We start from the raw sequence: 27150 nt of genomic DNA on the forward strand, positions 1-27150 counted from the left end.
CTGAACAAATACATATGCCTACTGTTCTGGTAAATGTCACATTTGGGCTTAACATTCTGTTTTAATGTGGTGAGTTTTAATAGAAACTATTTTGTTGGAGTTTGCGTGTGGGATTCTTTTATCTCAACCGGATGTGTTCGGTTTTTTTAAAACATAGTGTGCATATTTTCTCATGTGGCTTCAAAAAAATGCTTTGCTTTGGTATTGAGCCCATCAAAGAATGTCCATCTTGATACACTTACCAATTTACAACATGCGGGTAACATCTTTATTGAGGAAGGAGACCTAATTAATATTTGTAAAGCACCATAGAGAGTGTTAGTCCAGTATGCACTTGCATTTGAGTGTAATCCTGTTTTAAAAGATTATTCACTTGCATAATGGCTACAAGTTCCAGGCCTTAGTATGTTTGTTCTGTGGTACATAGAAAAAAGCTAAGTACTATTTTAATCGCTGTTCTTTTTCCCTCTTCAGATTTTTTATCAAAACCCCCTAGCATGTTTAATTTTCATAATTTGAAAAATATAGCATCAGCATTTTTCTATTAAGGTTATAGTTCCATTAGGAATTCAATAAACTAATATGCCAGCAAATTAGAATATAGGCATTCCTTTTTCTATAAAGCTAGATACACATCTTCTCCAAGACTAATTTGAACCTTGGATTTTAGGGCTCTTGGTATTGGTAATAACTTTATCCACTTTTTTAGGGAACTCTTCTGCCTTGTATGACTGTGCCAGTCGCATAGATGCCACAAAGAGTTGATCCGCTTTCTCTGCACAACACAGGGGAAGAGAAGCATTTAGATTTAGCATAATGCTCAAAAAGCACTACAACACAATCTGGAGACCATGAGTCACTTACACACAGTATTCACATTTTGAGCTCATCTCCAATACCAAGGTAGTATGGAGGTTCCCTGTGCCATCAAGGAAAGTTTAATTTATAACTGAAACTATTTTGTAAAGTTTTTTTACTTGCAGTCTCTTAGCATTGTTAAAATGTTTTCTCCAAATCACATGATTGTTCCTGTCATGTTTTATTTCTCTATAAACTGCTGGGGACATGGGATTGATTTTTACTGGAATGTATAACTGCATGTTACTAGCAAAGCTGTAATCCTACTTTCTCTGATGCACAAGTGTGAACTGTTTGAAAGTAAGAATGCATTTGACAATGGATGGACTGTCATTGCCATTTTGATTCAGATTCCTTTAAGGCACTTCACATAGCATTTATCTACAAATAATTATACAGAGCTGTTTATTTTTATATTTTTATCTGCATGTTTTTTGATTTAACAGTAATGTAACCACAATCTTTTTTTAAAACAAGCTGTATATTTTTTTATATTTTTGTTTTAAATAAAAATAAATAAAGTGGTTTGCTACAGAAAATGTACCTTTTGTATAATGGAGTTACACTTTTAAGAAGTCATTTCAAAAGGAAATAATATTTTTTCCAGGTATATAATTGTATACTATTGAGTATTTCCTTGGTGAAAGTGTGGGGAAGTAATTAATAATTGGAAAAACTTGTGTGACTGAGGAAGATAATCTAGAACCTTCCAGAGAAGGAAGCTATTTGACAGAAGAGGTTTATTGCAAGCAGAAGCTTCGCTTATTGGAAACTGGGCTCTGATCTTAGCATTTTTATTCTGAAAAAATGAATGTGAGAATGTAGACTTGTAGAATCCCCTTTTTATTATATCTTGATTTCTGTATCGGATGTGCTCTGTGCACAAGTAGAACTTTTTTCTAACTACCTGGATCTCAGTCAAGCTCTAAGAGCTAAAAACTTGATTCTCTTCATATCACATTTCAATCATCATCATAGTTCTATGAACCAGGTTTAATTCATTTGGAAATTCTATTGTGTTTAATGGACTGCCATAGGTGTAACACTGATTGGAATTTAAGCAATTTTGTAGATACACATGAAATTGAATCAGCAGCTCAGTCATTCTTGGCTGTGTTGACTCTCCAGGGCTAATCAGAATAAGACGTGATTATTCTGTGAAACTGCACTTTAAGCTTAGAAAAGTAAATTTCTGGGCCATGTTTTATAGCTGTCTTCTGTTTGACTATTCTTAGATTTCTGGAAAATTCAGTTAGTTAAATGGCCAGATGGTTAGTGTACTGTGACTGGCTGTAATGAAGCTGTGTCCATAGCTTTTTCAATCCCATAGTCTCATGGGTGATTCCAATATTAAATCGAACTGTTGATCCAAATAAACCAGGAGAAGCATAACCTTTTGCTTAGAGCAGTATAAAGTGGATGGGGCTTCTTGTCAAACAAGCCACACTATTGTTCTTACTTTTGTGCAAAGAATGGTCCAGAATCTTGTCTAAACGTGATAGTTTGTCAATAATTCAGTTTAAACTAAGGACAATATCAACACAAGACATATGTACACCAGTAAAGCAGATGTACATTTCTGAGGTGCTTGATTAGGAGCTAGCCATCATGTCTCTGAGGCCTATCTGAGTGAGAGCAAACTCCTATACAAAGAAGCAGCTAGGGCAGAGTGACACCAGCAGTAATCATGCCAGTTTGACATGGCTTGGTACCTTTGTGACTGCTTTTCAGGATTGACACTTGCACACAGCCTTATATAACATATCTGATAGTCCCTCTTTTTTACACCTTTACATTTCTGAAGCATATACATATTGATCAGCTACATAAAGTGAGAGATCTCTGATATCAAGTACAAATGAAAAATGTTATGTTAAACATGGCTTAAACTGTGGACTGGGTATGTGTAATCTCCTATTTCCTGTCCCACTCATGCAGGTGTGAAACTGGCTTAATTGCCTTTTCACTGATAATATTTATCATGCACCTTCTGTGTATACTTAATTATGCAGCTTATCTGCAATTTGTCAGAAATTCTTTCAAATCCCATGGATTTGCAAAGATCAAATATTTCATAATTTTCCTTGCTTTTACTCTCAAGTGGTGGTGTCCTTCTACAAAACTCTTCCTTTTCTGGATTTCTCCAACACTTGTTTGTATCTTATCATTTGGTTTCTTCCCATTGGAATTTTTCCTTCTGAATTAAATGGAACAAGACAGAAATGCTGGTTCCTTAAGTCACCTCTTTTTTCCAGCCATACAGCTTTCTTCCTAGTTTAGTATGCTTGATGAGACGGTTCTTGCAACAGAGACATGGTAAAAGTGGATCAGCAAGGAGAATATATATATGAAAGTGAGTCCAGTTCTGTTTGCTATATTACACTTACATCGGACAAGAATGTAGCAGTTACAGGCTCCAAAGCACGTTATCACACCCCTCACAAAAGAGTATGGCTCACAGGAAAGCAGACCCATCTCTTAGGCCAGGTCTACACTAAAGGGAAAGGTTGATTTAAGATATGCCACTCTGCTAATTATGTAGCTGGGGTCAACGTAACTTACATGCGTTTTTGCATCAACCACACAGCAGGAGGTTGACAGGAGCAAACTTTTCCATCGGCTTTCCTTACTGCTCATGAGGAGCAGGACTGGGGAGCCCTACCTTGGAAGATCAACTGCGGCAGCATCAATCTTCTGCATAGTACAGACAAGACCTTAGATACTTTACTGTTTCAGAGACTGACAGCTGTCACCTTGACCATTTGATTTTAGTTAACTGATTAGTATAAGGCTTCTATTTTACTCAGTTGTTGAGTCGGAACTCAGAAAAGACCTCAGGGTATGTCTACACTACCCCGCTAGTTCGAACTAGCGGGGTAATGTATGCATACCGAACTTGCTAATGAAGCCTGGGATTTGAATTTCCCGGGCTTCATTAGCATAAAGCCGGCGCCGCCATTTTTAAAAGCCGGCTAGTGCGAACCCCGTGCTGCGTGTAGCCGCGCGGCACGGGGTTCGCACTAGCCGGCTTTTAAAAATGGCGGCGCCGGCTTTATGCTAATGAAGCCCGGGAAATTCAAATCCCAGGCTTCATTAGCAAGTTCGGTATGCATACATTACCCCGCTAGTTCGAACTAGCGGGGTAGTGTAGACATACCCCCAGTGAATAGTTGTAAACATGTTTTCCCTGAAGACCTACATGTTACTTTATTTTCTACTTGCATTTCAGTGGGTTAGTGGTGACTTCTTCAGTTGATTGGTATGGTGTTCCTGTGGTTAATTCACTATCCGCCCCTCTCTCTCTCTCTCTCTCTCTCTCTCTCTCTCTCTCTCTTTCTCTCTTGTTACCTAGGTTTTTTACTCAGATGGGCAAAGTGTGTGGGGGGCAAGTCCATACCGATCACTTCTCATTTGTGCAAATTAATGTCAGAGTGGCTGGTTAAGATGACTTTGTTCATTTAAGTCAGTCTACTCTAAAACAAAAATTTGCTAGCAGATTAACCATAATAGTTTTTTGCATGTTAGACCAGTGGACAATGCACTGCACTAGGATCTAGTTTCCAGCTCTACATGTACAGTTTCAAGAGATATATTAAACCTAAATGTTTTAGCTTCCCCATCTGTAAAATTGGAATGATAGTTGGCCTCATTTGTAAAATGCTTGGATATCCTCAGAGGAAAAGTGCAAAGGACAGCTTATTTTTTGTTCCATTCCCTTCTCTATGGACATTGAGTACATGAGCCTTACTGCATGTTGCATACTGAGGCTTTATTAGCACTTTTGAAACATCTTTAACTAGGCCTTAGCTTAGCAGAGTAATTATTCTTACTGAGTCAGACTGGCAAAGTGTCAGATTTGTACAGTTATCCCCAAACAACTAGTGGCCCTCCGCCCATTGGTGTTGATGCTTCTTCTCTACCATAATGATTGAGCTCTGCTGCACACCTTCCATTTTCTGTTGGACATGCTCTGACCTGCAGCTGAGCTTGGACTTTTTCCTAGAGTTACTAGAACAGCCTAAGCCATGGAAATGTGAACAGTTGAATGGGAGTCTGTGGGCACACTGGAGAACTTTTCTCTGGTAAAACAATATAGCTTCCTGAAAAGCTTAGAGAATCCCTCTAATGATAGACTTTGGTGGCTGAAAGGAACTCCAGGAATACTTTGCATTATGCTTCATTTACCTTATACTACAGGGATGCTCGCAATGAGACATGTATGTGAAGGAAGCATGAGATATATAAGAAGTGTGTTTGAATACTTACTAGATCATCTTAAATGTTGCTGAAAAATGGGTTGAATTTGTACTGGCCTTGCAAAATTAAAAAAATTGTATAGATTCCAATGCCAGAAGGTACAAAAATTATCATCTAGTCTGACCTGAATTTACCTACCTAGTACAAATTCTACTATATTAGCCTGTACCCTGCAATGAGGATTCATGACCATGAAAATAGGAATACTTTGCTTACCAATTAAAAACTGTTGCATGAATGGGCCACTGGATTTTGTACAAGACTGTTTTAATACCACGTTGAAAGGCAGTGCTTGAGTCTTGGCCATGTATCACTAAGCATGCCAAATAATGATGGAGCACACACTCAAACAAGGGAACTGATCCAGATGTTTGGCTGGAATTCTTCAGAGGAGGAAATTTGAGTGAGATGGTCAATATCGTGCCTTTCATTTTTGTTGATTTTAATAAACTGATGTAAGCTACAAAGGAAGTCTTGAGAAGTTTTAATATATAACCAGTTTTTACCAGTGGGGAGGATTTTAGTGAAATCATCTGAAAGTCCCAGACAGTTTTATTTCAGGGTGGAGAAGGAAGTTACTTCTGTTTTGACTCCCAGTGTGACCTGTGATAGAAAGTGGTGAGTTACAGCCCTCTTCTTGCTTAAACAGGCCCTACAATCTCTTAACAATTAATTCTCCAGTGTGAGAGGAAGGATGGCTTTCTGTGTAGTAACTGTTTTATCATGGCTGCTATTTCTTTTCTCTTTTCCATCACAGACATTGTAATGTTCAAATAAGTGCTCTTGAGCTAACTAATGGACTGTGAAAACACTGACTTCACAGCCAGCTCTCTGCAGCCCTGTCGGGTTGTATCTCCATTAGGGTATTTTATGAGATTTTCCATCATTGCAGCTCCATCAGTGGTAGCAATGGAAATATTGTCAATAGACTACTGGAATTTTTTATCACCATGCTATCTAACAATAGTCAGAATAGGTATAGAAGACAGTGTGATACACGTTCTGGCAGTGCCCTGCCCTGTGCCATCCCACTTTAGTTACCACCAGTGGCACTGAACTGGTGAGAGATTTCAATGAAACTCTAAAATAGGTTAGGCATAACTAGTTCCTACAGTCTGTCACTTCGGTGTGCCAAAGGCCTATGGCAGGAGAATTACTTTTAGTCACTCTTGAAGAAATTTCTTTGTAAATCATTGTAATTGATGTTTTGAAAGTTCTGATCCTTTCTAGTTTTGTGAAGAGAAAAGATGTGGCTAAGGGAACTGAATCTCTTTCCTCAGGAATCTGTAGTAAGTTTTAAACCTGCCTGGTTTTGTTTCTGAAAATGTGCTCTTCATGAGTCCTTCAGAGAGAGCAGATTGCAGGGGGCACTAAAACTTCACTACTCTTCCTGTGATTTTAAGTGCCGTAATTATAATAGAGATGGGCAATATTTGTGTCAGTAATTCCTGGAAGAGCAGCACCAAATGCTAACTCTTGTGTTATCCCTTCTTCCTTTCTTCACAGAAATGGCACCAAAATTGAAGAAGAAAGGGCATTCTGGGCGAGAGCAAAAAAAGGTGAGTTATAGAGAAGCCTCTCTCCTGGAGCGAATTCCTGTGACTGTTACAGTCTTCAGTATTCAGTGACCAGTCATCACAGAGGTTGGGCTATGCTGGGCACACAGGATATTGGAGAATAATACTCTTCTTATTTAGATCTCCCTTTTAGATCAGGAGCTTATATTCGACCACAGGCTCAGTCCCTCCATTATGGATGTCTGGAATTGTTCTGAGCCACCTCCCTGCATATCAGATGACACAAAGCTGGAAATTTAAATGAGGTAGTGGTGTGCTGATCTCATGAGTTTTTGTCTTCCCTAGCATCATCACCACCACCATCAGCAGGTGCAGCAGCAGCAGATGCAGCCGCAGCAACCACCGCCTCCACCGCCAGTCCCTCAACAAGCACCACCTCCGATGAAGTCCTCTCCCCCTCCTTTCGTACCTGCACAGGTCCCCATCATGGAGCATCCGCTCCCAGGGAACATGTTCGACACTATCACACATTTCACCCAGCCCATCATGCATCTTCCTCAGCCAGAGATGCCACCTCATCTCCCCCAGCAGCCTGAGCATAGCACTCCTCCTCACTTGAACCAACATACAGTGGTCTCTCCTCCAGGTAAGCACTTCATGGCAATGCTGGACAATGCTGTGTGTCTAAAGCTCTCTTTGGATGGTAGCCCTTCTTCTTGAAGTAGATGTAACCATGTATTCCATTTAGATGTGTGCAGGCGTAGCACACCAGAGCAGGAGAAATTTGCCTAGCACTACCTGTTAAGAAAGTCAGATTGCAGTTACCTAGCTAATCATATATCCAATACAATTTGTATCAACTGTATGATGAGTTGATAGGACTGCTCTGTAGAGCCGCAGTAGGGTAACTGCAGGAGCTGGGACTGGTCATTCCTGGCTCTGGAGGCCACCCGCTCTAAGGTTCTGCATTTTAAATGTAGTAAGAGCCGCTGGGATCTTACTACATTTAAAATGCAGGGGCACAGCGTCCCGGACCAGCGTGAGCTGGGACTGCTTGGTCCCAGCTCGCAGACGGTGCTGGGTGAACTGACTTTTAAACTGGCTCCCCCCAGCACCAACTCCTGTTTCCCCCTCTCTTCCCCCTTTGCTGCCACAGGAGGCAGGAGAGGGAGCAGCACAGTGGTGAAATGGTGTGAGCAGGGACTGAAGCAGTCCCTACTTGTGCCAGTTCCCACTGTGGTGCTTAAGCTTCAGTCCCTGCTCTTCCCATTTAGGTGCTGATCTTCCAGGAGCGCTTCAGTCCCTGCTCATCTCATGCTTCCTGTAGTGCTTCTGCTTTTGAAATGTAGCAAGAGCCCAGTGCTATTTCCCCACTGTGCCTCTGCCTCTCCTGCCCCCCACAGAGATTGTGCTGGGGGGGGAACCAGCTTTTAAGCCGGGTCCCTCCCCCCCCAGCACCAACTTCTGCTCCCCCACCCCCTTGCTGCCTTTCTCTGATAGAGGCAGCAAGGGGGGGAGCAACTAGTCAAGTCACTACTCGACTATCTGATAAGATTATGCTTATTGATAGTTGACTAGTCACTTACATTCCTAGTACCTGTAGGGGATGGTAGCCCCTCTCCTGGCTATATGAGGCAGTGCTGTGCTGACCTTTTCTCAGTTCCTTCTTACCTCTCATAATCAGAGCTTTATGTGATTGCAGCCTCTCAAATAGTTTAATTTTTCTCTTGAATATAGATAGCAATGTTTCCTCTCTTTTTTCCTTCAGTATGCAGAATAAATTTTGCTTTGTGCACCAAGGCATGTACAAATGTGCCCTACCAATAGAAACACATGCTGCTGGCTGTAGGAGGCTGTGGATGCTTTGTTAATCAGCTCGGTGGCATATGAATCTCTCTTGGATGACCGCCTAAGCACTCAAGATTACAAGGATCACAGATGACCCTTAGTATTAGAGTAGTTGTGTACAAGTGTGGTTCTCCAGCAATGCCCCCACTGAGGGTTAAACATTGTCTGCTATGTGGGGAGGCCCATGTCAAGCAGCATTGTGCAATCTTCCAGTTTTTGAAGAAACTGACTCAAGTGGCTCAAGACCTTTACCTGAGGCAGCACCAACTCAAACAGGCCACTCAGCCTACTTTCATTCCAAGGCCCTCAGTGGATCAGAGATTGCTGTTGGGCTCCAACAGCACTGCCACTTCACTCTGTGGAGCAGGTGTTTCAACGAGTTGTTCCCTGTTGACTGTGCCAGGGAAAAGGTCACAAGACCAAGGTGTCTTTCACCTCCCCCAGGAAGAGCATGGAGCATCATGGAACTGGTGCTTCTAACCCTTTTCCAGTACCTTGTAGGGAGTTAGAAAGCCCTGTACCATTGAGTCTGGTACTGATGAAGGAGATGTCAGTACCAACTTTCCTTAGCAGCAGCATACCAAGTAGCTGCAGACTTTCTGCCTTTAATTTCTGATGTCTCCTTATGTTCAGGACTTTGGCAAGGCTGTATCTACTATAGTCCCTTATATTGAACATGCTGACGAGCCCTCAAGTCTGTTGGCACGGCACCCTTGTTTGCCTTCCACAAACAGTGGAAGTAGGGCCAGTACTGTTTTGGTTTGTGGGACCTTGGTACTAGGAACCTCCTCAGCACTGCTTCAGTTAGCACAGCAGATGTTGGCTCTCACTGCCCTTCACATTGCTACCGTCAGGCATTCCAGTACCACTGGTCACTTTGGGACTGACACTGCTTCCAGCACTGGCATGCTTGGTACCAGTGGTATTGTTTCCATTAGCAGGATTGTTTCCTGCCTTGTTCTGGACAGTGGAAATGTCAAATAATCTACTCTGTCCCTCTGATTTTGCTCTGCCCTTATCTCCAGAATCCCAAGACTCCTGTGAGTCAGGGTTGTCATTGTCCTACTCTCCATTGCCCAACCAGCATTGAGCACCACTGATACTGTTATATGTAACAGGACTGTTGCACACCTCATCATAAGGATGTTCCTTGGCCATGCACCTGTCAGCCACCAATGTCTTACCCATGTCAGTGGAATGCATGGGACACTCCTTTGTCGCAGAGGTCCCATTTTTGTCTTGCTCAAAGGCGAGATTGCCAGCTAGTCAGCGGTGGTCACCATTGATCCACTACAGGTCCAGGCCACTGATGGTCCTTCTCCCTGCGGATCCAGTTCTGGCTTAGCTAAGGGCCTTGTCTTCATCTCTGGATGATGCAGTGCTGCCTGGCTCATCCTCCCTTTTGGTACAGGATTTTATTGTGTAACAAGACGTTTTGCGTGTTGTAGCTGCTTTTCTTGGTATGCAAGCAGAGTTTTTTTGAGAGAACCACCACAGATTGATGGACACTTTACAGCTTTGTACCCCTGGTACCTATGCTTGTTCAGGGACTCTGGGGATACCCTTCAGTCCTTTGGAAGGAAAGGGGGTGTAGAGGCACCACTGCAGCTTCCAGCAGCAGTATTGTCCACAGTACACATCTGGCCAGCCTTTCCCTCCTCTGAGGCATGGAACTATCCCAGAAACAGGGATAGATTCCACAGCAGAAAGCCATTGAGTTCGGGTTTTGACCAGTCTCAATTGTTGCTCCTTCCTCCTCATCTCCCTAATTTGAGGACAGGCTAGTTTTCTTTCACAATGCTGGGGTTCAGTCATTGCTGACAGTGGGTTCCTAAGCACCTTCAGATTGGGTTATGCCATCCAGTTCCTCTCCACACCACCTCCCAACCTTCCCTCCCTGTCCCTCTTCAGAGATCCCTTTTACTAGATACTACTTCTTGAGTAGGTCCACTCTGCTGCTTTTAGGAGCAGTGGAAAAGGTTCCACTGGAACACTAGGGTCATAGCTTCTACTCCTGGTATTTTCTGGTACCCAAATCCAAAGGAAGGGTACATGGGGATCTGAATGGTCATTTTGTAGAATGTCATCTCTGCATGTTCTGGACCTTCGGGACACCTACTTTCATATGGCAGTTATTTACTCCCACACATCTACAGACACATACAATTCATGTGTCTTGTGGAATTTTTGTTCAGCAGGGAATGCCTTCTCTGCCCAAGAAGTACGCAGTGCCCCCCAGTTGGCACAGGAGACTTCCTCAGCACCGGCGAAGGCTAAAGTTAAGTCTTCCCGCCATCGCTCGCAGTCCCCCTCTCACAGGGTAGCTAGAGAGCGGAGAGGTCGCTCCCTGTGCAGAGAAAGCCGTAAGGTGCTCCCTAAGGAGGGGCACGTGGCTCCCAGAGGACTAAGCCAGGCACAGACTGTTGCGAGTGCCACTGTTCCTGCGGGGGCAGAGGGCACCCTGCAAGACTTGAGCCCCTCAACCCTGGACACGTTTCACGTGGTGAGGGATCTGATAGTGTTGACGGACCTGTCATCGCTCCCGCCCCCGGTACCGAGCAGGGCCCCGGTGCACTGGCCAGTTCAGACACAGGCCCTCTTATCGCCAGCGCGGTTAGCGTGGGGGCAGGCAGCATCCCTGGATCCGCTCTCCCCTTCGGCACCGACCCCAGCCAGAACGCTGGCGCCACCAACGCTTGCTCAAGCACTAGGACTCCCTCTGGCTCCGACACCGGCAACCCCAGTGCCGGCAGTAGCAGAGACGCTTGCTCTGCACCCGGCAGCAGCACCGGAGATCAAAGCGCAGGCGCAATCAATACCACCGTCGCTTGTAGCGCCTCCGGCACCGGAAGAGGCGTCAGATTCCTTAATGCCCCTGGTGCCGGCAGCATCACCACAGGCCGTGGTGTCCCCGATCCAGATGGCGGCGCCCGCGTTCCTCATGCCCCCTGTGCCGGCAGAGGTGCTGATGCCAGTAATGCCCCCGCGGCCGGCAGCGTCGCTAACTCTTCTAGCCTCGCCAGTGCAGGCAGCGACACCGACGCTTGGAGTGCTCCCTGGGGTGACAGTAGCAACACCAGGGGCTGGAGCACCTTTAGGTCAGCTAGCGGCACGTGTGTGGACGGCGGGATTGGCGCTCCCGGCAGCACGGGTGCCAATACAGCATCTGACCCCTGCAGCACCGCTAGAGCCTCCAGCACAGCCAGGGACACAGTTTAGGGTACCGGTTCAGGCAAGCCATGGTACCCCGGTGTCGACTCCAGCACTGATACCGGGCCCGGTGCCGACGTGGACTATGGCACAGACGTCAACGCTTCTCCCGGCGTATGTTATCTCCATGGCACCATGCTTTGTGCCCACATTAGCTCCAATCCCAGCACCAGTGATGACCCCTACACTCTCGAAGGGAGTCAAAGTCTGCTCTTCTGAAGTCCAGGGTTTGTATTTTGCTAATCTCCTTTCTTCTTTTGATCAGGATCCTGAAATCTACCATCTCATGATCACTACTTCCCAGGTTGTCACCAACCTCTACCTCCCCTACTAATTCCTCCCTGTTCGTGAGCAGCAGGTCAAGCTGCACATGGCCCCTGGTCGGTTCCTTCAGCACTTGTACCAAGAAGTTATCTCCAATATTCTCCAAAAACTTCCTGGATTGTCTGTGTACTGCTGTATTGGTGTACCAACAGATACCAGGGTGATTAAAGCCCCCCATGAGAACCAGGGCCTGTGATCTGGAAGCTTCTCTCAGTTGTCCGAAGAAAGCCTCGTCTACCTCATTCACCTGATCCAGTGGCCGATAGCAGACACCAACCACAACATCATCTCTTTTGCTCCTGCCTCTAAGCTTCACCCAAAGACTCTCAACAGGCTTTACTTCCTCTATATATTGAAGCTCTGAGCAATCATACTGCTCTCTCCTTTGTTGCTCGTTCCTCCTTGTGATTATTCCCCAATGGGAATGAGGTGCAGAGATCTCTGTGCATGGATTGGGAGTGGGGTGGGGGGGGGAGACGGGACAGATGTCCCTGACTGAATGGGAGAGGCATGGGATCAGGCAGGATATGTATGGGGAGGCTCTTCAACACCCCTCAATCCCCTCCCCCAAAAAGAAAATCTTTTTCCACACTTCTCACATCCCCACCCAATAATCCTCCAGGTTCACTCCAAGCTCCCCTCTCCCTTGGGTCCTCCATTATATCTGACTCCCTCAAGTCTCTATTCTGATAGGTGCAGCAAATACACATCCACATTGTAATTACTCAAAATTCAGTGTTAATATGCCTAGTTAAGAATCTATTTGTCAAAAAAAAAATTATTTTTGTCTGTATTGTAGGAACACATGCTGACAGATACTTTGAAATAAATTACCAAAATAATTAGGAAAAACTTAAAAAACAACAAATAGTCTAGTAGCACCTTAAAAACTAACAAAACATGTAGATAGTATCATGAGCTTTCGTGAGCACAACCCACTTCTTCAGATGACAGGAGTGTTAGAAGTCCAGATCCCAGAATATATAAGGGAAGAAGGGAAGTGGGGAGAAGGAAAAAAAATGGAGGGGAGAAAGAAAAAAAGACAGTGAGTAGATAAGCTTCAGAGAGATAACCGAGTTAGTCTGTAACAGGAAAACTTAAACAACAAATAGTCTAGTAGCACCTTAAAGACTAAATAGTTACAAGAGGCTGACAAGAACCATTAGTTTATACTTGGAAAGGAAGATGACCAATACCAGATTCTACCTAGATATCAAGAACCATTGGCACCTTCATTGTTTGTTTGATTGGTTAAGTCATTAAGATGTGGAAGATAATGTGAGCCATCTGATAGCCGGATTCATACCATTCATACCAAATGGAGCTCACCATACAAATAGTGGCCTGTTCTGCTTATGGCCAGGCTCCTCCATTGCACCTATGGGCACACTCAACGAGAGCGATGGTGGCCTCTGGCCTACCATCACCATTGGTAGATCACCAGTGTGATGCTTTGCCCACACGTTTGCTAGACACTATGCTCTGGACAGTTACTCTTTCAGGGGTACCCAGTTTGAACACACTGTCCTAGCTGCCGTGCACAATACTAACTAACCAAAGTGCCTGCCTCCAAGGGTACTACTTCATAGTCATCTAAGGTGGAGCCCCCACTGGGACATTTCTTGAAGAAGAGAAAGTTAGCTTGTGCAGTAACTGAGGTTCTTTAAATTGGTTGTCCCTGTCAGTGCCTCACCACCCGCCCTTCCTCCCCTCTGCTTGAGACATGTTGGTCTCTCCCTCCTGGGCAGAGAAGGAACTTGAAGGGATGGTTGGCTGCGCATGCGTAGCAGCGGCACAGCCTATCGGAGGGCACTGCTACCAAAAATCTCCAACTAGGCGCGCAGTGGTGCCCACACACCTAAGGTGGAGCACCCACATGGACAACCATCTCAAAGAACCTCTGTTCCTGCACAAGATGAGTAACCCTCTCCTTCCTGATGGGGTCACTCATTGTACACAGACTGTGAATGAAGCAGGAAGCCTCACTCCATATCAACTTACAGGAGCTTTGGGCCATCTAAAATGCATGTCATGCTTCTTGGCAGCAGATCAGTGACTCAGTGGTTCGCATATATACTGATAGTATCATCTCTATGTATTATGTAAACCAGGGGTGGGCAAGATACGGTCCATAGGCTGGATCTGGCTTGCCAAGCCGTTTGATATGGCCCACCCTGCTGAGACCCCAAATCTTTTCAAAACAGCTGGCAGCTTCCTCCTCCCCCCTCTGCCACTGCTGGGACACGCAGCGCCTAGAGGCAGCTGCCAGCCATTTTGAACAGCGGGGCTTGCCCATGGCAGAGGGGGCAGGGGCGAGAGACTTCATGTGCTCCCCCAGGCTCTGACTGGAGTGCAAAGATTCTCACACACCAGCTATTCAAAATGGCTGGCCACTTCTTCTAGGTGCTGTGTGACCCTAGTTGGGGGGCAAGAGAATTCATGCACTCCCCCATCCCCTGGTCCCTCTCCCAGCTCCAATGATTGCCCTGGAGATGAGGTGGCATGCAAACTCTCTGCCCTCTCTCCCAGGGAGGGACTGGGGACCTGAGCAGCACATGGAGGGAACCTCCTTGAGCAGTCTAGGGCTGCTGCAAGAAGGAGCCTGCTTTGGGGACCCTGTTGGGCTTCTGGCAGGAGCCGCCTAACGTAAGGGACTGCTGGCCAGAGCCTACACCCCAACCCTTCCCACTTCCCAAATTCCCTACGCCAGGTCACCACCCACCCCTGTCCTGGGTCACCACTCAAATCCTCTGCACACACATAGAATCATACAATCCTAGGGCTGGAAGAGACCTCAGGAGGTCATAGAGTCCAGCCACCTGCACCAAGTAGGACCAACTCTAATGAAATCATCCCAGCCAGGGCTTTGTCAAGCTGGGACTTAAAAACCTCTAGGGATGGAGATTCCACCACCTCCCTGGGTAACCCATTTCAGTATTTCACCACCCTTCTAGTAAAACAGTTTTTCCTAATATCCGACCTAGACCTCTCCCACTGTAACTTGAGACCATTGCTCCTTGTTCTGCCATCTGTCACTTCTGAGAACAGCCTTTCTCCATCCTCTTTGGAACCTCCTCAGGAAGTTGAAGGCTGCTATCAAATCCCCCCTCGCTCTTCTCTTCTGCAGACTAAATAAGCCCAAATCCCTTGGCCTCTCCTCATAGGTCATGTGCTTCAGCCCCTAATCATTTTGGTTGCCCTCCACTGGACCTTCTCCAATGCATTCACATCCTTTCTATAGTGGGATGGCCAGAACTGGACACAATATTCCAGATGTGGCCTCACCAGTGCCAAATAAAGGGGAATAATCACTTCTTTAGATCTGCTGACAATGCTCTTCTTAATGCATTAGGACAGTGGTCCCCAACCTTTCGTGGCTGCCGGGCGTCCAGGGGTGAGGCCACTCGCGCGCCGGGGATAGGGGCCGCCCTGCACATGTGCTGGCTGCCGGGGGTGGGGCCATCCCATATGTTTCGGCGGCCGCACATAAATGCGCCGGCGGTTGCCATGGTACCCGCGGGCACCGCATTGGGACCACTGCATTAGGATATGCCATTAGGCTTCTAGGCTACAAGGGCACACTTGACTCATATCCAGTTTCTCATCCACTGTAATCCCCAGGTCCATTTCTGCTGAACTGCTTATCCAATCGTGAAATGAGGTTTACAGGATCGGTCAGCAAAGGCTTCCCCAGCCGACAGATCCGCATCTAGACTGCTGCGCTGTGCCGGATCAGCTGATCTTCAGCACAGCACGGCGGCCATGTTTATTTTAATGAAGCAGGAATTATTTAAATCCCCGCTTCTTTGCCTATGCCGGGTAAACTAGTTTACATGGCTCCGTCGACGGAGTCATGTAGTTTAGACATACCCTAACACATAGTGCAACTCCTCCTCCTTTTCTTCCCTGCCTGTCCTTCCTGAACAGTTTATACCCTTTCATGACAGTGCTTCAATTATGTGAGTCATCCCACCAAGTCTCCATTATTCCAATCAAATCATAGTTCTTTCACTATGCCAGGGCTTCTAATTCTTCCCGTTTGTTTCCCAGGGTTCTTGCCTTCATGTCAAACACCTTAGATAACTAACGTATTGTCCTACCTTCTCCGTTTGAATCAGGGATCTTCCTTTGTTGCTCCTTCCTCCTTGTTTTTTTCCTGATATCCCACTTCCTCACTTATCTCATGGCTTAGATCACTATCCTCTGACGAACCTAGTTTAAAGCCATCCTCACTAGGTTTTTGCAAGCCTACCTGTGAAAATACTCTTTCCTCTCTTGGTCGGGTGGATCCCAACTCTTCCAACAATTCTTGTGCCTAGAAGAGCATCCCATGATTGAGGAAACCAAAGCCCCCTCTCCGACACCACCTGTGCATCCATGCATTTACTTCCGAGATTCGATGATCCCGTCAGTGACCTTTTCCTTCAACAGGAAGGATGGATGAGAACATCACTTGTGCTTCAAATTCCTTGATCCTTCTTCCCAGTGCTACATAATCTGCAGTGACCTGCTCAAGGTCGTTCTTGGCCGTATCATTATTCCTACATGGAGAAGCAGGAAGGGGTAGCAATCTGAAGGTTTGATCAGTTTTGGAAGACTCTCGGTCACACCCTGAATTCTAGCTCCTGGTAAGCAGCATGCTTCTTGGGATTCCAGGTCTAGACAGCAGATAGATTACTCTGTTCCTCTTTGGAGGGAGTCCCAGACCACCAACACTTGTCCCAGGTCAGAGTTTCCTCACCCGGGTCAAAATTCATTCCTGCATGCCAGTCCCCTGCCCCAGGTCACAGCAACCTCTGACTTCACCCAAATTTCCTCTCAAACCCCACATCCTCTCCTGCACCCCAATCCCTTACCCTAAGCTCCCTTCTGCACCCAAACCCCACATCCCCTCCATAGAAAAGTGCGGCCCTTGACCATTTTCCAAAAATCTTTGAATTTATACCCTTTCATGACAGTGCTACTCCTTCCTGCTTCTCCATGTCCGATGCTTTCCACCACAGTTAGCTTTCCTCCACAGACTCTCCTATACACCTTTTCCTTGATCCTGACCATACGTCAGGTCATCCTTAAGCTCAAGCTGGCTCAGGCCAAGTTCATTCTCAGAGCTGCACTGTGGGCAAAACATAGCTGCTTCTCTAATCATCTCATGCTGTTTATTCAGCCTCCCATGTGACTTCATCTACATCACAGCCTGCTCAATCAGAACCATGGTTGCATCTTGCTTTGTGTGCTCAGCTCCCTGCAGCTGCATTCCTGAATGAGGAGAGCAGTGTTCAGTGGGTATCCAGCAAGTGCTGCTCAACAGTAGAAAGTCCTCTACCAAAATGGCAACTCAGCAGAATGGAAGCCTTTTTTGATAAGGTCATTAGCCTGTGGAATCCAGTTGAAACTGGCTTCTACTCTGGACATCTAAGAATACCTGCTACACTTTCAGAGGTGGGGGCTTACACTTAGTCCAGTGGTTCTCAAACCAAGAGGTGCTTGTGGCCCAGTCAGCACACATTGCAGATAATGATGTGATATACAGGAACTATATGTATTGTATGGATGCAGCCACATAATACACTTTACTACATAGTTCAAGAGCCATTCATTTAGTCCAGGGGTCTCCAAACTACGGCCCGCGAGGCCCTCTCATCCGGCCCGTGGAGACTGTGACGGGGAAGAAACTCCCCGCACTAACAGCCCCTCCCCTGGAGAAGCGCCGAGCGGCACAGCGCCACGGAGCTGAGGCGGGGAAGAAACTCCCCACACTGACAGCCCCTCCCCCGGAGAAGCGCCGAGCGGCGCAGTGCCGCGGAGCTGGGGTGGGGAAGAAACTCCCCACACTGACAGCCCCTCCCCCGGAGAAGCGCCGAGCGGCGCAGCGCAGCGGAGCCCAGGGGAAAGCCCACGGGGAGGGGAGCGAGGGCGCACAGGCGCGGCAGGCGAGGAAGGCGGCAGGACCCAGGAGGAGAAGGGGTAGGGACGCCAGGGTGAGCGGCACGCCCCGTGCGTGCCGGCTCAAAAGGGGGAGGGGCCGGAAGGACAGGGGCGGCCGGCACTCACTTTCTTTTGGGCAGGCAGCCAGGAGAGGGAAGCCGGAGGAGCCAGCGGGACGGAGGAGGGACTCTGGACCCGCGCAGCCCTTGCCCTGGGCAGCGAGACTCCCCGGCCGGGGGTGCGGGGGATCGGAGCCGCCAATGGACGGCCACACGCCCTGCGGACCGACGGCTGAGCCCGGGCTCTGCGCGTCCCTCACAGCAAGAGGGGTTGGGACTTGGCGTGGACAATTGCTCCCTATTGGCCAGTGCGTTCTTATCCTATTGGCTAGCTCTCTCATGAGGTCACTAGTGGGCTGGGCTCTATTTTGGCATCCAGGAAACAATTTCACCATTCACACTAATACAGGTGTTCATGTGTAGTGTATCAATGTGTTATTAAATAATAACTGAATAAAATAATATTAAATAAATAATTAAAAACAACATCCATGTTTTGATTGTTTTTTATTTGGACCTCAAGTGTGTAGTCGGCCCCCGAACTGCTGTTTGATAGTTAATGCGGCCCTCGGGCAGAAAAGTTTGGAGACCCCTGATTTAGTCCATTGACAGTGCATCTGACAGTCAGACCAGCATTTCATCCCCCTGTTTGTGGAAGATCAGTCTCCTCTACTGCCATGTTATTGAGACTCTTAAGGGGGCTTCTTCATCTGTATCTACTAGTTTGAGAGCTAGTTCCTCTGTAGGACCTCCATTTACCCCTGTTATCTTGTCCTCTTCCACTCTTGTGACAGAAAACTGATTTCCTGATAGCAATAAGGTCGGCAGAAACTGAGAGCTGCACACTCAGAGCACCTCCTTATACGCTGCTCTCCAAAAACAAGCTAACTTTACAGCCACACTCAAAATTTTGTCGTAAGTAGTCTGTTTCTTTGGAACAAGGTGGTCTATTTACTGGAGATTTTCACTAAACTGTATTCATTTCCAGAGGAACTGCATCTCCATAACTTAGATGTCAGGCAAGGTCTAACCTTTTATCTGGACAGAACTAAACTGCTTCATGTCTCACCTCATTGTTTGTACCATTTGCAGATTGCACAAAGGTTCAAGTGATCTCACAGTCTCCAAGTGGGTAACATCCTACATTGATGGCACATGAAATAGCCTTGGCTACCCCTTCAGCGCGAGTGAGCTCATTGTATTGAGGATGCAAGCAATGTCCAGAGCATTTCTTAGTGACATTGCCATACTGGACATTTCCAAGGCTGCTATGTGGTCATTGCTGCATACATTCATAATCACATCTTCCAGGGCAGAAGCAAGGTTTGATAAAGTGGCCCAGCAGACTCCGCCCCACCTCCAGGGTCACCTAAGTGAAATACACAGCTGCACCTACAGAAAGAACGGGTTACTTACTGTAACTAGCTCTTCAGAATGTGATGCAGATATGTATTCCATAATCCACTGTCCGTCCACTTTGCATCAGAGCCTCATGACATTAAGTGAAAAGGAGCTGAGGGAGAGTTGGCTGCCTCATGTAGCCAGGAGCGGGCCTATGGCCATGAAGCATGAGAACTGCCTCTCTACACGTACTGATAAGCAAAATTCTCCAGCTCCAGTGTGCTGCACTCACCCCCTCCACATTTCACAGCCACAGTTACAGTAAGTCACTACTTATTCTTATAGCACTGCATGCCCTAGTTGCCACCACATGGTCCCAAATAGTGTTCCCTGTAAGCTGGGAGCTCATGCAGCTGCTCAGGAGAAATTCCAGTGCCACCCACCTGATTCGCAGACAGCCCACAGCTAAGTTTTTTGTTTCTATTTGTGGTGCACATGCCTTAGTGCACATTAAAATATTCTGCACTTGTATGGAAACAAAAATGGACATGGATGGAAAAGATTAGAGGGAACATTGGCCCCTCAGACCACGTAAGTCTGGGGATAACTTGATGCGTTAAAGGATGGATGGTCACGTGATTGAGGATCAGGTTAGATGCAGGTTATGTTCCATGGATATTCTGTGTGGTGGGTATTCTGTGCACACCTTTTCCTTTGTTTGGCATAGATGGTCTAATAAGCAGAATAACTTGTGCCATTTTGCTGTGGGGAGTTGTGTTCACTTTCTTCTATTGTATGTGATGCCATGTATTTCTGCTCTTGCTCCCCAGCTTTGCACAATGCTCTGCCTCAGCAGCCATCAAGACCCAGCAATCGAGCCGCAGCACTACCCCCTAAGCCTTCACGCCCTCCAGCGGCATCAACAGCCATAAGCCAACAGCCCATGATTCCCCAGCCACCTTTGCCTCAGCCTCCCCAGGTCCTCCTGGAGGATGAGGAGCCTCCCACACCTCACCATAGCCTGCCTCTGAGCACCAGCCAGATGCAGCTCTACCTTCAACAGCTGCAGAAAGTGCAGCCACAGACTCCTCTCCTCCCTTCAGTGAAGGTCCAGTCGCAGCCTCAGCCACCCCTTCAGCCTCCTGCTCATCCCTCAGTGCAACAGCTGCAGCAGCAGAGGCCGATGCACATGCAGCCCATGCAATTCCCTCCTCATATCCCTCAGCCTCAGCCACCACCGCAGCAGCATCCACCACCCCAGCAGCAGCAGCAGCCACAGCCAGCTAAACCTCAGCAAGTCATCCAGCACCACCCATCACCACGACACCATAAGCCTGACCCCTACTCAACCGGTGAGTGCTGAAATTTCCCCTCTTGAGTTCTTAACATCAGTGCAGCTAAAATTAGTAACAAATAGCGGGCACTGGATACTTGATTGAAACGTGATTTGCAAATACTAGTGATGAGAGTTGGCATCAGGCTTGGAGCACAGACAGTCATCAAGGAACATACATAGTCTCTGAGGAATTCCTTGGTAACTTGATACTCTAGTGAGGACTCTGAAGCCAGGTTCACACTAGGGAGAAGGTCAGCTTAAGGTATGCAATTCCAGCTACGTGGAAACATAGCTGAAGTCAATCTACCTTAAACCAAGCTTCAGTGCTGTCCTCACAGCAAGAGGTTGATGGAAAAAACTCCATTGACTTCTGTTACTCCTTGCAAGGAGTAGGAGTTAGGGCATGCCCTCAGTGTGTGAGTGAGTCTTTACTAGACCTGCGAAATTGAATGCCAGAAAATTGACCACTGCATTGTGGGGTTAAAAGTTGGGAAGCAGACTCGAACTTCTAGTGCTGTGCCTTCTTACAATTCATCCTAGTCCCTAATACCACTGAAGTCTAGCTTGCCCTAAAAACAAGGTTCTCCATCTAGAGAAAGTAGCTGTTTGCTTCCTTTGACAGGACATTTGGTTTTGATTTCATAGTAATAGCATTAATTAGGGTTCTTGATTCTGTTTGGATTTCAAGCTCTTGTGTTCTGTTGGCAAGCATGTTGTGAAGTTCCATGTGAAAGGATCAGAAGTGATTTGATTTAGTTGGGACTGATCTTGCTTTTAGCAGGGGGGGTTAGACTGGATGACCTCCTGAGATCTCTTACAACCTTATGATTCTGTAAGTACTTGTCTGCTAGTGTAATACCCAGTGAAAGTTAAGGGATGGTGACTTCTGAATATTGTTTACAAGTTAAGCACTTTAAGTTGTCCCCAAATAGTTTGTTAGATGATAAAACTCAAATATTTAAATTCTAGTGACAGTTGAACTCTGGAAAAAGCCAACATCTCCAGAATAGCCAGGCTAACATTGCAACACTAAACGTGTCGATATGTGTTAGTCCCCAGCAAGTGATCGTATGTCGTCAGATGCCCTTCCTAAAGTGCTTTCCTTGCCTTAATGACAGCTCTTCTACTGGGTTGTGCTCCAGTGGAGGCCCAGATGTAAAGGAAATTAACAGAAAATGCCTATGACTGCATGATTGGTTGTTCCCGGATTAGGCTGGTGGAAGTGTCAAGGAATGTGTTCAGACTGGTTCTTGAGACAGAGAGGACCTCAGCCCTCCTAGATATGCACAGAGTTTAAACACTTGTGCAGTTATTTCAGCTGATGATGGGAGTGATCTAGTCTCCCTCATAGTGATCTTGATCAAGATGATTTTCTCTACAACCTCTAACGAGTTTTGTTACATGATAATGGTGCATCAGCAGATGAGCGTTGAGTAAAGGACAAATATTTTTTTCCCAGTCTTAAACATTTAGCATGATTTCTTGTTGCTGCTCCTTAGCCTTATGGTGTTTTCGAGATGTTAAATAACTTCCCTTTTCATTGAACAAAAAATTAAATGAAAGTACCCTGGTGCTTCTTCGGTCCTTTATGCCCAAATGCATGAGTAAACAGAGATCTTGAGAGACTCTTGGCAGAGAAATGTAAGGGGAAAGTTTTAAAATAGTAAACGTTCAGTGATTCTCATGACAGAAATATCTCAGTGGAAGAAATTACACAGAGGAGCATATAAATGTTTAAAATATGAATGTGTCGGTGATGAAGGTGGTTCTTAGAGTGTTTGCTCATGTCCATTGCATATAGGTGTGCGCACACTGCATTCAGGAATCGTCGGAAGGTTTTTCCCTCAGCAGTACCCGTTGGGCCAGCGGGGGAGCCCCCAGGAGTGGTGCCCGTATATCGGTGCATATATACCCTTGCTGGCCCTCCACCCTCTCAGTTCCTTGATACTGCCCGTGACGTTGTTGGAACATCTCTCACTTGCTCAGCAAATGCGCCTTAGTGGTTCTTGTTTACATAGTTCGTGATACTAGTTCAAGTTTTTTGTAGTGTTATTTCTTCGTTAGTAGTAGTTTTTTATAGTGTAAGTAGTTAGAGGTTCACTCTTGCGTCCCCGTGCCTCTTGTGCAGGGTATGCCCCAGCCTCAAGGCTTTAAGCCCTGCATTAAGTGTCTTAAGCTGATGCCTTGTGGCTACCCCCATAAAGCCTGTTTAAAGTGCCTCAAGAAACGCATTTCGTGGACAACTGTGTAACCTCAAGCCCTGTACCAAGCACAAAAGGGGCTTTTGGCTGACGATCCTGCTGATCTCCACCCGGCACCAACCAGAGTGCACTGGCTTTAGTGCAGGAGGCCCCAGGACATTCCCAGTTGTCTCTGCTGCTGCGGAGACATGGCCTGGCACCATTCCCAGTCCCTGGTGCTTAATAAGAAGCAGAGACCTAGCAGGAGCAGGTCTCCGTCAAGGCATGCGCCAGAAGTGCAGCTCTAGGTGGGGCACTCAGCTTCATTGGCTACGGTGCCCAGGGTCCCAACTCCTGGTCGACACCAGTTGAGCCGGCTCTGGGATCCAAGCCTGGATGACAGCTTGGCCAAAGTGGACTGGTCCGCCATGCCAAACACATTTGAGGCTGCAAGGTAACTCGTTGAGCTCACCTCTTCCCCGGCCTCTCCCTCCAGCACACTGTGAGGGCAAGACTCCTGTCCCTCCTGCACTGACTTACCAGCACCAACAGCCCCGGCACCACTACCCAGGCCTCATCCCAGGGGACATCAGTACTGTTGGCTTTGCAGCCTCTCTCAGTGCCTTCACCAGTGCACTGGACTCGGCACCATCCTCCAAGCTGGTCCCATCAGCGTGTATGTCCTCAGATCACCTGATGTCTCCTTCTCTGCCCCATTACCGGGGCAAGCTGTAGTCAATGGCTCCCCGGTACCAACTGCATCTGCTCTGCCATGGTCGGCCTTTGACTATTCTACTGACTCCAAGGCCAAATCAGGCCTCTCCAGTGATGTGGCATCCAGATTGTGCTTTCGGCACCACTCCTACTCATGGCACTATCCCTGGCACCAGAGTGTCTCAGCATAGGCCTTCCAGGCCTCATGCCTCCTCAGTGGCAGCCCCCGCTTGGTACAGTGAACCTGGGCCCAGGTTCTTCTTGGTCTAATTTGCCTACTTGAGCCCTAAAGTTCTGCCATCTGTGACCCTATTAGCCCACTCCCCTCTGCCCGTTCCCAGGCCTCCTGTAAACTGTTGCCCAGACTCTCGGGAGATGGGGTGGCGGAAACTGACTATGAGGCTGGCATGGAAGCAGTCTGTTGTCTCCCAAAATCTGGAGCAACATCGTCAGCAGGAGAGAAAAATCCTCCTCCTCATCCCCGGATGAGGCACTGGGGGGCTCCATGTCATCTATGCCTTCGATAGACTCGAGGTCCCTCCAGGATCTTCTAAAATGCCTTGCACAAAGTCTGAGGGTCTAGGCTGAGAGGGTATCAGAGGACTGGGATCCCACGGTGGATATTCTAGATGCAGATGCTTCAACCGGAGTGATGCTTCCCCTTAATAAAGCAGTGAGCAAAATCACCAAGATACTCTGGCAAACTCTAGCCTCCATCCCACCGACTGATAAGTAGATCGTGTGCAGATACTAGATCCCTCACTTGGGCCACAATCATGTGTTCTCCCCCCACCTCAACCCCCACCCCTCGCTGGCACAGTCAGGATCCCTTGTTCAGGTGGTGAACAACAGAGAACGGCAGCCAGGCCCAACCACTAAGAACAGAGAGGCTAAAAAAATGGATCTCTGGCCACAAGGTATATGCCCCTGAGGGTTTGCAGCTCAGGAATGCCAACCAGCAGTGTCCATGGCTGACTAGGTGTTATAGGCATAGCGGATCTCCTGATCTGCTATGCCTATAACACCTGGTCAGCCATGGACAAATTTAGGGACCTGGTGCCTCAGGACTCTGGGCAGGAGTTTAAAGTCGTCAGAGGAGAGTAGGGTCATTTCTCATGCAGCCCTGCAGGCAGCCCCCGACACAGCCGCCCATACTATGGCTACTGGACTGGTCCTACACCATGGTTCCTGGCTTCAGGTCTTCAGTATTCCCCCAGAACTGCAGACCACTATTCAGGGCCTTCCCTTTTAAGGGGACGGTCCTGTTTTTTGAACAGAATGACAACCATCTGCATGGGCTAAAGGACTCAATGATTACTCTCAAGTTCCTTGGTATATATACCCCTTCCTTGTCAGTCTGTCCCATTTTTTTCACCATGCCTGGTTGGCACAACAATGCACAGTTGGGTCCTGGGCACAGTGGAAAATGGATAGTCTATCCCATTCCTATCCCAGCCTCCTTCCCATCCCCCTTCCCCAGCCATCTTCAGTGATCCCTCTCACGAGCATCTCTTACGCAAGGAGGTGCAGCAGCTCCTTGATTTAAGAGCAGTGGAAGTGGTTCCCATAGAGTTCAGAGGCAAGGGTTTCTACTCCCATTACTTCCTTATTCCCAAAGCCAAGAGAGGCTTTAGCCCCATTTTGGACTTCATGGACCTCAGCGTTTTCATTGTCAAGATGAAGTTTAAAATGGTGACGGCATCGATCATCCCTTCCTTCACTATGGGAGACTCATACGTTGCCCTTGACCTAAAAGAGACATTTTTCCATAAATCGATCACCCCAGCCCACAGGCATTTTCTCCTCTTCATGGTGGGCCAGGACCATTACCAGTTTACCGCACTCCCATTCAGCCTGTCTACAGCCCCCAGAGTTTTTACCAAATGCATGGTGGTGGTGGCTGCTTTCCTCCTGAAGTGGAGAGTTCAGGTTTACTCCCATCTGGATGAATGGCTGGCACAGGGGATCTCTCTCACTCAAGTCCTGGAGCATATATCCCTGTTTTTTGAAGTATTTCTAGATCTGGGCCTCCTCCTGAACGAGACCAACTTAAGTCCACCCTGGTCCCGACTCAAAGAATAGAGTCCGTGGGTGCCCTCCTAGACTCTAGAGTAGCCACAGCCTCTCTATCCAGGACTCGGTTTCTAACCATCAAGGAAACCTGTGGGCCTCCCTTATGACCACCTCCAGGAGCTGTATGAGGTTCCTCAGTTTTATAGTGTCAAGCACGTATGCAATGCAGCACACCAGGCTCCCAACTTTGCCCTTTACAGCTGTGGTTAGCTCAAGAGCATAACCCAGCCTACCAGCCCCTGGACATGGTGGTGATAGTTCCAGCAGGATGTGGTCTGCTCCAGGGTCCCATTTTCCTGGCCCCTACTATCAATCTGGCTTGTGACGGATGCCTCTGACACCAGCTGAGGAGCCCACATTGGGAGCCTGAGGACACAAGGTGTGTGGTCCCAGTCTGAGCTCTGTCTGCACATAAACATCAGAGAACTGAGGACAGATTGCCTTGCTTGTCGGGTGTGCCTCCCCGAGTTGCAGGACAGGTGTGTTCTGGTTCTGTCAGACAACATGGCTGTGATGTTTTGTGTCAGCAAGCCCTCCTTCTTTGGGATTTCTGCATAGTATAGGGCATTCATCTGGTGGCCTCTTAACTCTCGGGGTCTCAGAGCACCCTGGCAGACCGCCTCAGCAGGTCCTTTTCAAGTCACAAATGGTCCCTTAGAATGGATGTCATCCTCCGCATCTTCCAAAGATGGGGGTTTCCCCACCTAGAGTTATTTGCGATCTGCTGGAACAGGAAGTGTACACATTTCTGCTCCTTCATGAACTACAGCCTGGGATCTCTTCATTCCCTGGCCCTACCGCCTTCTGTGTGCGTTCCCTCCTTCCCCTCTGGTCCACAAGGTGATCCTCAAAGTCAGAAAATTCAGGTCCTCTCTAATCATGGTAGCTCTGGCGTGGCCACGGCAACACTGGTTCACATCTCTTCAAGCCTCTCAGTAGAGCGGCCAGTGGCCCTCCTGCTGTACCTGATAACCCAGGTGTCACAAGTCTGCATTCGTTTGTCCGTTCCACACAGTTGTTTTATTAGTCTATAACACCCGTGTTGCTCCGTATTACTCGCCCCGTCCTCTGTGCCTACGCCACGAGGTACCAAGGCGCCAACAAGTTTTGTCTCCGACTGCAGTTCTTAGGTTGCCTCCTGGCGACAGGGAGGGGGGTCTGGGCCCACCCACTCTCCCGGACCCCAGCCTGTGCTCCCTGTGGTAGCAGGCGGGGGTATACCCCTAAACTCACCTGCTCGCGGGTTTCGCGACCCCGTCCTGAGCCAGAGTTCAACCCTGCCACCGGAGCCCCTCTCGGCTCCGCTCAGGTGGATCCCCCCGCACCATCACCCCCTTTTGGCCCATTACCTCCTACCTCTGTCTTCCACCCCCTGTCTGTCCTCCCACCCACTTTTATCCGCCTCCCCTCCTCTTTGCCTGGCGGGTGATGTCAGATGCCCTGGCCACCCCGCTGGTGACGTCACACGCCGCAACTGGCAGGGCGTGGTGCCCAGAGGCTTCCCCGGC

At 47.6% G+C, this 27150-nt stretch overlaps 1 protein-coding gene across 11 annotated transcripts in view; it reads left to right on the plus strand.

Moving 5' to 3' along the window:
• The window catches only part of BRD4 (bromodomain containing 4), a 217541-nt gene that overhangs the window by 169076 nt on the left and 21315 nt on the right, over nucleotides 1-27150 (plus strand). For all 11 annotated transcript variants that reach the window (XM_075902152.1, XM_075902151.1, XM_075902155.1 and 8 more), the window contains 3 exons: nucleotides 6622-6674; nucleotides 6978-7278; nucleotides 20170-20691. In XM_075902152.1, coding sequence (XP_075758267.1) covers nucleotides 6622-6674; nucleotides 6978-7278; nucleotides 20170-20691 — 876 coding nt within the window. The remainder of the gene's footprint in view (nucleotides 1-6621; nucleotides 6675-6977; nucleotides 7279-20169; nucleotides 20692-27150) is intronic.

This window comes from Pelodiscus sinensis, chromosome 19 (assembly GCF_049634645.1).
Source record: "Pelodiscus sinensis isolate JC-2024 chromosome 19, ASM4963464v1, whole genome shotgun sequence".
Classification (NCBI taxonomy): Eukaryota; Metazoa; Chordata; order Testudines; family Trionychidae; genus Pelodiscus; species Pelodiscus sinensis.